This window comes from Engystomops pustulosus, chromosome 2, assembly GCF_040894005.1.
Source record: "Engystomops pustulosus chromosome 2, aEngPut4.maternal, whole genome shotgun sequence".
Classification (NCBI taxonomy): domain Eukaryota; kingdom Metazoa; phylum Chordata; class Amphibia; order Anura; family Leptodactylidae; genus Engystomops; species Engystomops pustulosus.
The window spans coordinates 209,070,026-209,086,891 of NC_092412.1; the positions used below are offsets into that span (position 1 = coordinate 209,070,026).

Here is a 16,866-nt window from a genome sequence, read left to right on the forward strand (position 1 = left end):
TATATACATGCTACCAGGTTGGTTCCTCATCCTATATGATTCCGTTATAGTCTGGGCTTATATTAAAGGAGAACTGGTGGCAGTTTAATTCGGTTGATAAGGTTCTGTTTCACTGAGGCTAGTGCTTGTTGTGCTATATCTGGAAGATGTGGGACAACTTTAAATCAACCTGTGCATTCTGGGAGTGCCTAAAAAGGATAACTAAGTGACCTTGCGTAACTTTCAGGGGTCCAAAACGTCACAGTTACCTTCAAACAGACCACCTACTTTTATCAAGGTCAGTAGGTCTCAACTAGTACACTATCAAGGAAATATTATGGTTACAGATACAGGCAGTCCCCAGGTTACATACAAGATAGGGTCTGTAGGTTTGTTCTTAAGTTGAATTTGTATGTAAGTCGGAACTGTATATTTTATCATTGTAATCCCAGCCAGAACTTTTTTTGGTCTCTATGACAATTGGATTTTAAAAATGTTGGGTTGTCATAAGAATCAATATTAACACTAAAGCTTCATTACAGACACATTTGATAACTGTTACAGCTGTTCATTGTAGTCTAGGACTAAAGTACAATAAATTACCAATATCCATTGGTCCGTTTGTAACTACGGGTGGTATGTAAGTTGAGTGTTCTTAAGTAGGGGACCGCCTGAACTGCTTGCTAGTCCTCTTTTTCTTCTAGGCATACACTGAAGTATATGCAGCATGGGCTGAGAACTTCTGTCCCCTGGTTCTAGTTGCAACTACACGGCTAGAGCAAAATGCTCTTCAGTTCATGACATATTACAGTGCAGGGGGCATGCTGACCGGGTTCTTCCTTACAGCAGATTTTTGTAGTGTGTTGGAGATAATCTATTTATGTGTATTTTAAATTTCATAGTAAACCCAGATCATACAAATGCAGAAAATACAACTCTATGCAGATATTCATTCAAGTGATACCGTTGCAGCAGAAAAACAATGCTGACGTCCATATCGACCATGACTTTGTACAACAGGATAACTATAATTGCTTTGATTGCTGTGATAAATTAATTGCTTTTTTAAGTTCTGGAAGATATAATGATCTAGGAATAGGCAAATCAACTTAAGACAAGAGATGTACAATTGCTATGTTGGAGTTTTGCGCTTTCATGGTAAAGAGAGAGTTTAAAGTTTGAAGTTGAAGTTTTAAAATGTTCAATTTTCCTTAATTCTCCTTCTTTAAGAAAGAATAATGGGAGGAGAGCACAAATTTTAAGCAAAGATGAAACATTGCAAAGAGCAGTATTGTTACTACACCAATAATTTTGTCCTTTTCCCTTTTGTGTTTGGCAGAAAATGAAGAAGTCAAGGAGACGACGCTGCGAGAGCTTAAAATGCTTCGCACTTTGAAGCAAGAAAATATAGTTGAGTTGAAAGAAGCATTTAGAAGAAGAGGAAAATTATACCTAGTCTTTGAATATGTTGAAAAGGTAAGTGGATAAAAATGTCATCCGGAAATTCTGTTCAAGCACCTGTATCTGAATTCCGGACGAATTCCGATAACTGCCACTGGCAAATGTGAAAAGCTATTCCTCCTTATTACCACATAGGCTGCACATATATTGTCTCTCTGTAATGAAGGGACAGTTCGGGGAGCCCTGAACTGAGCCCAAAAAATTGTCACCTGCCTACTTACTGGGTCCACCATAACCAGTGGTTTTGTCAATGTTGCCTTCCCTCCAAAGGGAGGACACAAAACAGGTCTTACAAACAGATAACACAAAAGATTTCTAAGAGGTCTGGGTCACAGCAGAGATGGCAAACACGGCACAAAATCGGAATACAAAGGGATAGTCAAAAAACATAAGAGAAGAGCGGATAATCAGAGATACAGAAGAATAGCAAGTGAAGATAATATGTAGCTAGCCAGGAACTATAACCAGCAGGAAACTAGGTGTGAATAAGATCTACTAAGGGGCTGCTTCTTGGTTGTAAGATGTTCTCTTTCCTTTCCAAATTAATAATGACAGATGGTAAAATACCACTATCCAACTGTGAATAAGACTCAAATCATTAGATTTCTAGAGTGGGAGTAAAGCAGGATCTAGATCTGCAATATGTCTATGAACATGTTTAGTAGGCTGGAACACATGGCACACTTAGCTTTGGATACTTGTAAACCTTCTAGTACCAGTGTACCTACTAATACAGCCAGGCAACCAACATATGTCATATAAGTTGCATTGCATCATAAAAAGGGGTTGCAACTTTCTTAATATCTGTTAAGGTCAGAAGTTGTATTTTTATGAATAAACTCCTGAACTTGGGTGTGAAATGATCGGCTAGACTCATAGTTTGTACCTTTAAACCCAATTACACTGCAAATTTACTAATATTATACAAAGCCTGCAGTAAACATTTAGTAAAACAAATGATGCAATACTGGTTAACCAATGTGTAAAGAACATATCTGAAATCAGCCTTTTTCTTTTCTTCTTGGTCTGTTAGGAGGATAGCTTAAAAAAGAAAGATTGCATTGACCTCATTCATATTTTATTTAATTCATCTGCCATATAAATACATTTATTCAATTGTGTGGTGTTAAAAAACTGTGAAGATAATTTCCCATAAAAGTAGTCATGTTGTCATGGAAACAGTTTGATATGACCACCACTACACTCTTCCAGTAGTGGCCAGGTATTCGGTATTTAGTCTTGTCTTACCACCTGGCTTCAGGGTTCAATAAGACAGAATGGATGTGGGAAATGAAGCAACTCCTGACCTTTTCATATGCAAAAACTATTTGTTTGCTTGTGCAATAACTCTAGCAGCGGTGGTCGTATCCAAGGGCAACAGTCTCATTTCTAAGGGACACCATGACTACATTAATGGCAAATTATCTTCACACAGGTACATTTTTTTTACTAATATGGAATTGAAGAAATGTATCTATGTGGGAGATTAATTAAATTAAATATGAATGCTGAGATGAGAATACCCATTTAAATGTACACAATAAAAGAAGTTCCTTTTCATTTAAATTATAGCATTGCCCTCCATTAAGCACATGTATATTTTATGCCTATTGAAGTGAAGACACTAGTAATATAAATTGCATTATAAAAAGAAAAAGGTTTGGAACCATTGCAGATTATGCTTAAGGATCCATGGGATTTAAAGATAATCTACCATCAAAATCAAGCATGATCAACCAGGGACACTTACTCACAGATCCAGGCACTGTGACAGTGGTAATTTACTTATATTTGGTATCCATGGCCTCCTTCCTTCTAAAATCAACTTTTAAATTATACTAATAACCCAGAAGGGTACTAGGGTGTTACCAGACCCCCTCTGTGCTTCCCCAATAGTACGGTGGGACAGATTCCCTTTAAAGGTCTCAGGGTATGGGACTGCTGGAAATCCCAACAGAAGTGGGTAACAAAAGTCCCCCAGTGAATGAAGCACACGCTATTAGGCTGCACAAGATCACCAACCTAACTGTCCCATAGAAGTGATTTGAGAACAGCTTAGTCTTGCACAAACATCGGACCCAACAGATTTTTGGTCCCCTGTTTTCCGAATTACTACAATAAAGTGCAGGTGTGTCTGTCTGTTTCCAAATTACTGAAATGCTCCAAAGTGCAGATTACTTACACCTATATAAACCCTTCACCTTTTTGGGACAGTCTTTCATATGCATATTACCTAAACAACTCTCTTATACTACTGTAAATTGTCCAAATATCTGATTGCTCTGGTGCTACTGGTAAGGATCACTACTATGCCCATAATCTTTGCTATATACAATAGCAATGGTCGTCATGTTTTCTGGCAGTCGCCATTAGAGACAGAGGCGGCATAGAACACTTGATTTTTTATGTTGTTGAAAGCTGGCTTCTATAATTCCTAACTCACTTTATTAAATAATGATTCACTTTTGCCAGAAAAGTATTACATATGCATATAAAAACAACAAAAAAAAACAATAATCACATACTAGAGCTGCCAGCCATAAAAATATTTTCCATGTACTTGGATATCTGCCTGTAATTCTAAGCATATATGGATGACAATCGGGCAGCAGTGCAGTCTATTCCACATTAGGAATTTGTAACCGTATTTTTATAACGGTTGTTGTGTTTTTAAACATATAATTAAATAGGAATTAATTTTTGGAATTAACTGGGTCCTATAAATACTGGAAATACTTTACGGGCAGTCCCTGGGTTACGTACAAGATTTTGGGTTGACAAGAGAACAAGAATTAACAATAAAGGTTTATTGCAGGCCCCTTACAATTAATCATTGCAGCCTGGGACTAAAGTTTAGTAAATTTCCGGAATCCAGGGAGCTTCCCAAGAGGTCACAGTGGGCAGAGAGGTCCGTGTGTAACTAGAGGTCGTCTGTAAATTGGGGACTGCCTGTACTTTGTGTCAATAAAGTATTGGAGATTCTTTCCATTAAAGGGTTTTTGCAATGATATTGCTGAGGGCATAATCAATGGGAGCCTGAGAATAATGGGGCCACGGGGCATATTTTTTTTCATAGTGCCACCTATGGCCACCTAACTATACAGGGAACAATTGTCATATTGAGTGTACAAAGGGCCCTTGGCTGTTCACAAAATTTGCTCTCCCTATCACCTTGCACATATAGTGAATTGCTCCTCTTCCCCCATAACTCGAGAACCTCTTTTCTTTTTTTGTTTTACCTCCATCACCCTGCAGTAAAAAAAAGATTTTATATAGTTTACCATTGTAGACACGCAAAACTTTTTTTCTTTAAATTTTACATTCCCCTTTTGAATTATGGCCAGACCAGGCGCATGGACAGTCTGTAGCAACATATCCAAATTCCCTCACTCTCTGCTCAAGCACTCACACCCTTCATTGTCACGCTATTAAATCCTGAATTTGTTGGTCTGCAAACCTACAGAACCACACCCCACGTCCGCTGCACATAGTGTTGCCTCCATGCTGATATTATTGTCAATAGTACTGCTACTTGCAGCAACCTCTGAACAACTGCACCATCTATCCCTTGATTGAACAGAGAGCACACTGTGAAATGCTTTTCTATGGGTTCAATACAATAAAATAAAACTTGAATAACCCTGAAGGGAAATTGTAGTGCAACAGTAGTATAACAGTAAAGGGAAAAAAATTAAACACAAAAGCAACAAATAAGAAAACCTATCTTTTCGGATTAGTGGATATACTCCCACCAATCTTGAATTTGTCACATCCTCAATATTTGTCATTGTTTTCTAGGAAAACCTGTTTGATACTTTATATCTATTCTCATTTTTATCCTTGCAGTGGTTATTTGCTAGTTACAATTTATATTCTGTGTTGGATTCATTAAATGACAGTATAATATTGAAAGTTATGTATATCAGTAAACTGTAACAGTTTTACTATACTACAAGCAAGTTTCAGTCTTCTATTAGGATGGCATATGGCAGTGTTCTGCTTGAGGAGATGAAGAAGCCTTGGTTGGATGTCACTGCTGTGCCGCCTCTCCTTTTATTTCCTACACTCTAATCAACGTGACTTGTGTCCTAGATACTGTGAAACCCCGTAGCCTTCAGACCTTTGTGAGGTCTTGTGATTAGTGCCTGTATATTTCAATCATATTCAAATTAGGAGACTCTGACAGTAGAAGAAGACTTAAAGTCTTCATGTAAGATTTTCATTTCCTTCCAACCATATGTAACAAGCCTGCCAATACATGGGCAGGCTGGTAGTTGCGAATAGTGCCCTCTCCAGGTTAGGAGCTGACGGAGGGAATCATGAACCCTCTATGAAGTCATTATGTAATAGCAGCTGTTGATCCTGCCTGAACAGGCAATGGTTAAATGGGTGTAAGTTATTGACCAATGAGTTTGGCTGTATTGTAAACTGGAGTGTGATTGGAGAGGTACTACCACCTGACCAGGAGAATAAAACCCCTGGGCAGGGAGGAGCACATGGTCTTAGTCTGATTCCAGTCCTAGCTGGTCTGTCTGGTCTGAAGAGAGAGAGACAGTGTCAGTGCACCTACAGTACTGACACAGAAGCAAATCCCAGGACCAGAGCTGCAGTTTCCACAGTTTTGACACAGCTCCATCCAAATTCTCCCAGCCTGCAACTACTACCAGGCTGGTGCGCTATTCCTGAGGACCACTCTCCATGACCACTCCAGTAATCCGAATCTGCTGTGAGACTGCTGTTGTTGAATAAAGAACTGTAAGTTATTTTGCACAACATTGCCTCCGTCTGATCCCTGGATATGGCTGTTACCACCCTGGGCTCCCTATCCATTACCCAGGGACTCATCCTACAGACACTTAGGGGTTGCATCAGGGAGAACCAGTATATCAGCCTCTCCCTCCATATTTCTTGCACACACCACCTGCTGGAGACCTGCCAGGCTGTAGGAAAGCCCTTCGGTCCCCATGCCAAGCACTGTGACACCAACGTGCCTTGGCTGCAACCGCCAGCCACTCCGGTATTCTGGGCCCCAGCTGCCTCCAGGCCTAATTGCTACGATATGCTTCTGTATGGAATATTGAGAGAGCGCGCTTTATTACATCATTGGGCACTTAAAGTCATGTGACCCGGGTGATGTAATCTAAGGTCCTGTTACATTTGTCTACTCCATGTATGTATCTGATCATATAAAATCACAGCAGCCTCCATGGAGGATGGGGAGAAGTAGAATTACATGGAGGTTTTGCATATATAGTAGAAGTCCATGGAGGCTGCTGTGATTTCATATGATCAGATACATTCAGGGGGTAGATGTTGCAAATGTAACGGGTTGATTTATGGGGTTGTAAGGGAAACTATTTTTAGCTAAAAGAAGGGTGGTAATTAGTTAATAGGCTCTATAGAAAGTTGTCACTAAGTGGGCACCATGTATGTTACAGCATAATGAAGACACAGAAGCATAGTTCTAAAGAGGGAAACCTACACTCAGATCGACATATAACATATAATATAATTGATATATAGAAAAAGGTAAACTACAAATAGCTTACATGTTTCAAGCCTGTGTCGCTGATGGCACAGTGATCATTGGCAATTTTGCAGTGCCAATGCTCCCCAGCCTATTAACAGATGAACATTGAATGGGTTAGTGGCCAGGTGGGTGTCTTTTGTTTATTACTGCAGAAACCCACTGTGTATGGGTAGGACCTCTGAAGCTTTATATATACCCTAACCATTCCCTTGCGGACCAGATGACATAATTGCATGTAAGAAAAGGGTTAATATATATTTCTCCTGGATCCATATGTGTTAGGCGTAAGATTGTTAAACACCCACATAAATAATCCAACACTTTTAAGTTTATGCAACAATACAGTTATGGCTTCTGTTCATGCTGTCTCTGACATGTATTGCTATAGAAATTATTTATGGCTATGATAAAGAAAGGAAAACGCGCTAAACCCCATTCTATAGTAACTATGTGCTAGATATCTATCAAAAAAAGAAATCAATACTTTACTATTACCAAGACAAGGGGGCAGATTTATCAATCAGTCTACACCAGAATTCAGGAGTAACTTACTGAAATGCCTCAAACCATATTAGGGGTTTTAGACACTGTTGTGACTTGAAAAAGGAGCGTCACCTAGCCTAGCTTTTCTAAAGTAACACTCCACAGTTCTGGACTACTCCAGAATACTATTCTTCTGGTGGAGAATAAGTCTGTCTTGTCTAACTTTGTACTTTGTTCACCGACACCGTGATAAATCTTCACATTATCATTATTATTAGCTATAAAGAATATAGACCCTGAAAACACATCCAAATTCACAACTCTACTCTGTCAGTTGGAGCCTCTACATGCAGAATATGAAGTAGGCATCTTCAAGTAGCTTACCAGGGGACATGTCATCAATTTCCACTACCCAGCAAACCCTTGTAATCTAAAAGATGTTAGATATGTCTTTTGAAGGGTCAGGGAAGAGACTGGAGATACAGACATAAGCAGTAGGCACGGAGATTAAACCCCTTTAACCCTTTTCCTTGCTGTCCCTGCCTACTTGCCCTGCCTACCCTAGTCAACTATTTGACATTGAGTACAGAAGAGCCAAGCCACAAACCAACAAAAGTTAATACCTTTGTTGGTTTGTGGCTTGGCTCTTGTGTACTTAGTGAACTTTGTGCAATATTGTTAGTGTCTGCACTTGCACTTTATCGATATAAATTGGAGGCTAGGTGTTATTGTCCTTCCATTGCCAGGTCACTTTTGTACCCCACCCCCTGCCCTTATAATATACTACCCAAGAGCCATTTTTCTTTCCCCTCCCCCCCACCTCCTTTTCATTATAATGTAATGACAGGAAAAAAAACAAAACTCTATACTTATCTCCCCAATGTGCACCCGCATCTTCTCTTGTCCAGCAGCCACAGCCACGTCCCTGCACTCCGCTGGCCTGCACACAGTGTATGCCATGTCTCAATGACACATAGAATGAATTGTATCTTTCTTATCATGGTTCTGCATCTGCCGGCCGGCAGATGTGGGCCTTGGAAAGGGCCAGGCCCAGTCGCGGTCGCACACCCTGTGAATGCGATCGTTATGCCCCTGATCATAGAGCAGAATGTAAAATTAGGAACAATGTTCTACTGTAACTGTAGGTATGAACTTAGCCTTGACTCTCTTCATCCACTGTCAATGCCCAGGTCACATATAAATTCAACATGAACCCTTCCATCATTGAGAAAATCTGCAGGAGAACAGGGTGGAACGTTCTCTGTGCCCTGGAGTGTGTAATGGGCAAGATGCAGCAGAGCTTGGAGGGTGTACTGGGTGGGGTTACCAGCTCCGTGCTTGTAGCACAATGCACTGTGAGAAGTGTAGTTTCTGCAGCAATGTCCATGACCGGAAGTTCAGATTGTAAGAAAATGCATGAGGACGGACAACCAAAAATGCAGCGGGCATTCAGTGTTTGTTCATCAGGAAGATGAATTGTGAATACCGGGAGCATCTTGGGAAAATTTATGGTCCTGGTTAAACCCTTTAAGGCATAGAAATATTCACATAGAAATCTTTATTCACATTCAAATTAGCGCTTTTGTAGTTAAGTAGTTAAAACCTACTTTTGGAAAACAGGATTTACATGGAAAATAAAATACTTTTATTAGACCAAAGAAAGATCACACTGCTTTATTCATATTGTGCCATGACCTATGTTTTATTCTTCTCACTATTCGCCTGCAATGGGTGGGCTGAGCAGAAATTGCCAGAATGCCAAAATGAATGACATTCTATTCATTCTACACAGAACAAAATCTCTGTATCATCTAATTTGGACAGTTAATCAACGCTTTGTGCCTTGCGATATTGTACGGAGCTGGCTGGTGACCCATAGCTGTGCTTGCATGATTGCACTGGCATCATTCTTCTGGCTGGGAAATAAACCAGGCTGTGAGTGGGTTTAAGAAGCTGAAATGAGCCGTGTTAAATTGTAATAAGATTAACACTGAACCCTGTTGTACTTTTCCTTATTTAGAACATGCTTGAATTATTGGAAGAGATGCCAAATGGAGTTCCTCCGGAAAAAGTCAAGAACTACATTTATCAGCTCATCAAGGCAATTCACTGGTGTCACAAGAATGACATTGTTCATAGAGGTGAGAGGATTCTGTTTTTTGAAGACTTACTGGGGGACATGTATCTTTATTTTTGCTAGTTTAATTTTCTCATTTTTGTCACTTTCTCATTTTTGTTGTTTTTGCAACTTTTCACTGTGACTTTTGCTGTCATTTTTCAAGTACACCTTGTTCTGCAACTTGTGAAGTGCCTTATGTGTCTTTATTTTCTAGGTGTTCAGTGCGACTTTTCACTTTTCGACTTTTCAGGTGCAAAGAAAGTATATTCAAAAATTTTCGCATTCACATTTATTGAAATTTATTGGTTACTTCTAAGGGTGCCGTAACATGTGGCAGTAACGCATGCGTTTTCAAATGCATCACACCAGTTGGGAAGAGCAGATTTTCCTAATTACATTGCTGTCAACATGGCGTCCCCATTGAATGTAGTCCAGACACGGAACAGCAATCGCTATATACTGCTCCCCAGCAATAACTATATACAGCCTCCACAGTAATCACTGTATACAGCACCTCAGAAAACACTATATGCAGCTCCCCCAGTTATCACTATATATAGCTCCCCCAGTAATCACTATATACAGCTCCCACAGCAATCACTATATGCAGCTCCCACAGCAATCACTATATATAGCTCCCCCAGCAATCACTATATACAGCTCCCCCAGCAATCACTATATACAGCTCCCCCAGCAATAACTATATACAGCCCCCAGCAATAACTATATACAGCCCCCAGCAATAACTATATACAGCTCCCCCAGCAATAACTATATACAGCTCCCCCAGCAATCACTATATACAGCTCCCCCAGCAATCACTATATACAGCCCCCCAGAAATCACTATATATAGCTCTCAGTAATCAATATATACAGCCCCCAAGCAATCACTATATATAGCTCTCAGTTATCATTATATATAGATCCCCAGCAACCACTATATGCAGTCCCCCGGCAACCCCTATATACAGCCCCCCCCCCCAGTAATCACTGTATACAGCTTCTCCAGCAATCACTTTATACAGCTTCCCCAGCAATCACTATATACAGCTTCCCCAGCAATCACTATATACAGCTTCCCCAGCAATCACTATTTACAGCTTCCCCAGCAATCACTATATACAGCTCCCAGAGCAATCACTATATACAGCGTCCCCAGCAATCACTATACACAGCTCCCCCTGTAATCACTATATATAACTCCCAGTAATCACTGTATACAGCTCCCCCAGCAATCACTATATACAGCCCCCAGCAATCACTATAAATGGCTCTCCCAGCAATCACTATATACAGCCCCAGCAATCACTATATACAGGCCCCCAGCAATCACTGTATATAGCTCCCCAGAAATCACTATATACAGTCCCCCCAGCAATCACTATATACAGTCCCCCCAGCAATCACTATATACAGTCCCCCCAGCAATCACTATATACAGTCCCCCCAGCAATCACTATATACAGCCCTCAGTAATCACTATATACAGCCCCCATCAACCACTATATACAGCCCTCAATCGCTATATACAGCCCCCCATCGCTATATACAGCCCCCCTATATTAACTATATACACCCCTATAATATCTATATAAACCCCCTAAAATAACTATATACACCTCCTATAATAACTATATAAATCCCCTAAAATAACTATATACACCCCTTAAAATAACTATATACACCCCCTATAATAAATAACTATATACAGTCCTAGGCAAAATAATAAAATCTTACTCGCCTTCCTCTGATGCACGCCTACCTCCTTTCATTCCCTCCTATTCTCGAGGTGACTGACCTTTCAGATTCTTCTCCCTGGCCCCGCGGTTCCTTCTTCTCCTCGCGGCCTGGGCACATCAGTAAGACGTGGCAGTGTCGATATACAGTACAAGTGTAGGTACTTACACCTGAGGAAGTCATCATTGACGACGATACGCAGGAGGATTCTCCCACCAGCGTCCCTCGGTACCCTCCGCCTGTATGCCAAAAAATACCTTCCAAATGTCTCCAAAGAAAAAAGATACATTTCCCCCACTGAATTTTTTACATCATGATATGTTTTTTTTCTTTCTTGAAGATCATTCAAACCTAAAACTAGAAATGAGATAATAGATAAAATTTGAATGAGAAGAAATGAAAGGGGGGTGTTGGCATGTCACAGGTGTTGGGACAGTGCTGGGACCTCCATAGTATATCAACCATATTATACAGAATATTTCCTGATGCACTGTAAACTTTTACTGTTTTCTTTATAAAATAAACCGTTCCAGCTTGTGAGGACCTAATTAGCCCCTGAGTAGTTGTCATGTGTCCAACAGAGACTGCTGCAGCACCGTGCCTTTCCTGGTGGGGTAGCCTCCAGACAAACAAACATGAAATAGCATCTGCCAAATGTATTCACATACCAAATAACTTCAGACTCATGTTGTTAGAGAGGAAAATAAAAAAAAAAATCTGCTGTAAACATAAGCAGTCTCTTAATATGTGATATAGTAAAATAATTGTAACATCTATTGGAGAAGTAGTGTCATGACATATAAATCAGTATTTTCTATAAATATCATATGTATGTTATCTTTAGGGTTGTAAATTATTATACATTTCGATCATTCCATAAGAATTTCTATGTAAAGTATAACTGGGCAGATAACACAAATACATTTTCTAAGTTTTAGATCTATTTTTGCTTATATTCAGTAGGGATTCATGAACACTTTACAACTTCATAAAGCCTCAAAATGTACAGCATTGTAATACAACGGGTTGATACAGATAGGGTCGGCTCCAACTTTCAGTATGCCCCTGGGCGACAGAGCCTCACTAGGCCCCTTTGCAGTGAACTCATGTTGCGGAATTCAGAAATTAAAACAGTCTCCAGCTCCCTAAAATATTCCCTAGTTTATCATACCAACATTGTTCCCCGTATGATATAAGCTCTTGCGAGCAGGCCCTCAACCTATTGTTTCATTTAATATGCAATGTGTGATTTTTTTCCACCAATTCTAGTGTTACTATATTCTAGCACCATAGAAATAAAAATTATTCTGTTGTTTTTCTGATGGAGCATTTTTTGTGAATCAGAAATGACTTCAACAAAATTCTGTGCATCCCATTATAATTCTGCGCAAGGTTCTGCAGCGCCATGTTACAGCTGTGTGCATGAGACCTTCTGCTTGCTTCCTTTCATGTGAATTGAAGGTCATTACCCTTATCTGTTAGGAAGGCTTGTTGATTTTGATATTTTGCATTAGCTTTAATGAGGACATGTAATACTTCAAATCAAAGTGGTCTATTTATATGCATGATATAACTAATATGGTGGAAAAGTTTTTAATATTTATCTTTGCATAAATAACTGAAATGCACTTTATTTTGCGGCTTCTGATCTTTTGTTTCTGTCTTGTAGACATCAAACCAGAAAACCTCTTAATTAGCTACAACGATATCTTAAAGCTCTGTGATTTTGGTAAGTTACAACATAAACATCTTGCATGTTACATGGAAAAAATTCTCGTATAGCACAAACTATTAGGGGGTTAGTTTGATCTCAGTAAATAGCTACAAAAAACTCCTATTCATACCACCCAACCATCCCGGATACAGCGGATAGTCACAATTTTCGGGCTCTGTCTCACCCGGTGGGAGGTATGTGATGTGTTGAAAGGTGATGGAGCTCATTACAGCGATAGTGCAAAGAGTCAGCAGCTCCCTGCACTATCACTGTACCCCCTCTGCACAATAAGAGGGGCTACAATGTGAGAGGGAGCCCCTTCTGCTGGGGGTTACAATTACAGGGGGACCTGCTGGGGGTGGGCACAATAAACGGGGCAAAAGAAGAATGGGAACTTCTGGGGGGCACAATGTGAGGGGGACCTGCTGGAGTCTCAATAAGAGGGTCTACAATGTGAGGGAGATTGTGGGCACTAAGGGGGAAATAATACTGTGTGGGGGTGGAGTAGGGGGTGGAGCAAAAAGCAGGTCTCAGGAAAAAAATCATTTTTCTGAGGCACACATGGTGCGCAGCATCTTTTGTCCCTTTTTTCTCTGAATACAAAGTTGGGTGGTATGCCTATTGCAGATTAGGACAATACTAATATCTAAGACGAGATATGTTTCCAAACAGGTTTTTTAAACTGGAAACATCACAATATTACTTACATACAGTTTGTATAGCTTTAAGAAGGTGTGCGCAGCACTGAATTTATTAAAAAAAAGTGCATTAGATTACATTTTTAACATTTTAAACCGAGAACATACAACATTTTTTTAACTATTTTTTTTACTATTAAATAAAGCCTTATAGCAAAACCTTCTTTTGTATTTTTGGAAACCCCTACAAACTCTGAAAGTGTCTGAATCTGTTAGACCGAGTGGCTCAAGTGAAAATAGCAGGATATACAACTTTTTATTCAATATAAAAGAATTCTTGAATTTTAGGACTGAACCCAATTTTTTTCATACCTATTTTTCACTTTCTGCATTCCAAAAGTTCCAAAATTATTTATTTTTCTGTTTGCATAGCCATTTAAGGGTATGTTGTATGCAGGATAAATTGTACTTTCTATAAGCATCAATTAGTATTCTGTGCCATGTACTAGAAAGCTGAAATAAATTTCAAATGTGGTTAAATTGACAAAAAAAAAACGCATTTGCACCATTTTCTTTCCTGGTTTACAACTTTAGCTGTCCAAAAGACACCTCCTTCATTATTTTTTGGGTCAGTGGGATCACATATATACCACATTTACGTAGTTTAATTATGTCTAGAGATGAGCAGACCCAAACTTTTAAGTTCAGGTTTGGAGTGTCCCACGTGAACCAACCTTACCTGCTAGCCATGGCTGTGAATGGCCTGGGGTGTCAAAGCCGTGGCTAATATGTACGGTCCAAACCTTGGAAAAAAGCAATATGACTCATCTCTAATTATGTCTAAATAAAAAAATTCATAAACTTTGCAAAAAAGTTCACAGAAAGTGCATTGTAAATCTATAATGCACTCTGCCGCAATTCACTAAGATTGTGCGCCCCACATCGTGCATGTGTCGCTTCCCCGCTCAGATCCGACAGATTTCACCATCTTCTTCCTGGTGCATGTCAGTGCTTGATTTTGTGACACAATTTGAAAGTTAAATCCTCAGGCCGAATCCATCTAATCGTCTGACGGGACACCCATCGATTTCCGTTGTATGAAAGCCAGCGCAGCTGCGCCACAATCCGATCACATGCGACACAATCCCCTGTTAAATACCTGTCAGAGCCGTGCAAAACCTGAAACCATCGGAAAGTCCGACGAAAGTGCGTCCGCAGACCCTTTGTAAATTAAACCCCTTTGTCTTTGCATTGCCATGTTGTGACACTCAGAACTTCTTCATACTTTGTAATACAGAGCTGCATAAGTTGTAATATGTTGTGGAGCAAACGGGCACACAGTTAGTTCATGGTGTGACTAGCAGTTAAAAATGGAAAAAGTTATATATTGTGTTTTTTTCTAAATAGATAATTTTCTGGTGACACATTCCCTTTAAGCAAAACCTTACTTAAAAATATGTTTCTGTGACTATGTTATGGGTTTATACTGGGTGAATAACGGTGCAGTACTGTTGCCTTACACTACCCAGCTCTGGAGTTCTAGATGCCTACCTGGCCAACTGCCCGTTTTTGGGGAGGCTTCCGCAGCTCCAAAAATGATTAACAGTTTAATATATGATTTATAGTCCTTATTGTGATGTAGTACATGTGATGAAAATAATATATTGCAATATTACAACTACTGACAGCTAGTATGAGGAGATTGTGATTTTTGTTTTTTTATGCTTAGCAATGCGCAATACTTTTGCGAACTGTTTACTGTTGTTACTGGTTAGTACACATTATAACAGTGAATATGGTCGGCATTTACCATATTCAGATCACTAGTCATCATTTTTTTTTATTTAAAATATTATTATTATTATTTATTATTTTATAATAAAAGTTAAGTTTCACCAATTGTAATTTGTTTTGCTTGTCGCCCCGGTGATGTTGGTTGCAAGTTTACACTACCCACCTGCTTTTGTATTCTTAACCAGATGGAGGTGGATTAATGTAGCCAAAATGTTTTAGTAATACTTCCAGTTTACTATCCATGCCGTATATAAGGGACGAAAGAACTGATATATCTTTTATATTTAATCATATTTGTAAAAGAGTTTTATTTGTTATTTTTTCAGGTTTTGCGCGGAATCTTTCTGAAGGCAGCAACGCAAATTACACTGAATATGTAGCCACACGATGGTACCGTTCTCCAGAGCTGCTTTTGGGGTGAGGATTGTACTTAAATTGTGCCAGAAAACACAAGATTTCACTGCTTATAAAAGTCTGTTCACATTTTTTTTCTTAAAAAAAATAAACCAATATATAAAATAATACAAAACTTCTTTATCATGTAACGTCAGATTGAGATGGTAACATGTTGAAATGTCATTCTATCACCTTTGTACTTTTACAGCCATTCATGTGCAAACACTTCCTTTGGCCTATTGCCAGTGTTTGGGGCCATGTGCTAGCTATTCCTTCAATGGGTAACATGTGGCCCCATTACTCTCTAATGCCATAAGCGATGACAGATGGTCTATAAACAAGGGATCACTTTTACTTGTGGCCTGCAAAGTGCACACGTACGTGCGGATGTGGCCTAACTGCTTTACAAATTTATTTCAGCATCAACTGAGTAACGGCCCAGCATAGGCAACCGGCATTGATCATGAGGTCATTATTTCTGCTATTGTTGTACCCATCAAACATTGGCAAGTCATTGAATTTAAACTCTCAGCTACCCTATGGCCGCCGTAGGAGTGCATTGTACACTACATGGTACAGTGAGCACACATGGTTGTCACCATCATGTGCCGTCGCCAGAAAAAATCTTACGCTGTAAATACGACCAAACAGCATGTCTGCCTATGGAGAGGGGAGGGGTGAGGAGCCCCTCTACCTCTCCAGACGAACATATGCTACGCCCAGGTCCCTCCCCAGGCATAGCATGCATTCGTGTAAAAGAATTTTTACTATGACTGAGACTGGTGCATCCTCAGGTACTCTACTGGACCCTTGGAACTAGGGTCAATTCTGCAAAGTAATCAATACTTTCTTTTAACACAGTATTTATGGTTGTTGTTTCCCTTTGCTTTTTTTACACTTGTATCACACCATGTTTTGCCAGGTTTTCTCAGGTCTGCTCCCATCCTGCAGTCCGGGAATCATTATATAAAAGAGAATGTTAAAATTCACTAAAATAATTGGCACATCCTGTA

At 39.6% G+C, this 16,866-nt stretch overlaps 1 protein-coding gene across 12 annotated transcripts in view; it reads left to right on the forward strand.

The window, feature by feature from the left end:
• Positions 1-16,866, forward strand: part of CDKL5 (cyclin dependent kinase like 5) — a 193,887-nt gene that overhangs the window by 133,491 nt on the left and 43,530 nt on the right. For all 12 annotated transcript variants that reach the window (XM_072137929.1, XM_072137927.1, XM_072137935.1 and 9 more), the window contains 4 exons: positions 1,319-1,455; positions 9,474-9,594; positions 12,981-13,040; positions 15,784-15,874. In XM_072137929.1, coding sequence (XP_071994030.1) covers positions 1,319-1,455; positions 9,474-9,594; positions 12,981-13,040; positions 15,784-15,874 — 409 coding nt within the window. The remainder of the gene's footprint in view (positions 1-1,318; positions 1,456-9,473; positions 9,595-12,980; positions 13,041-15,783; positions 15,875-16,866) is intronic.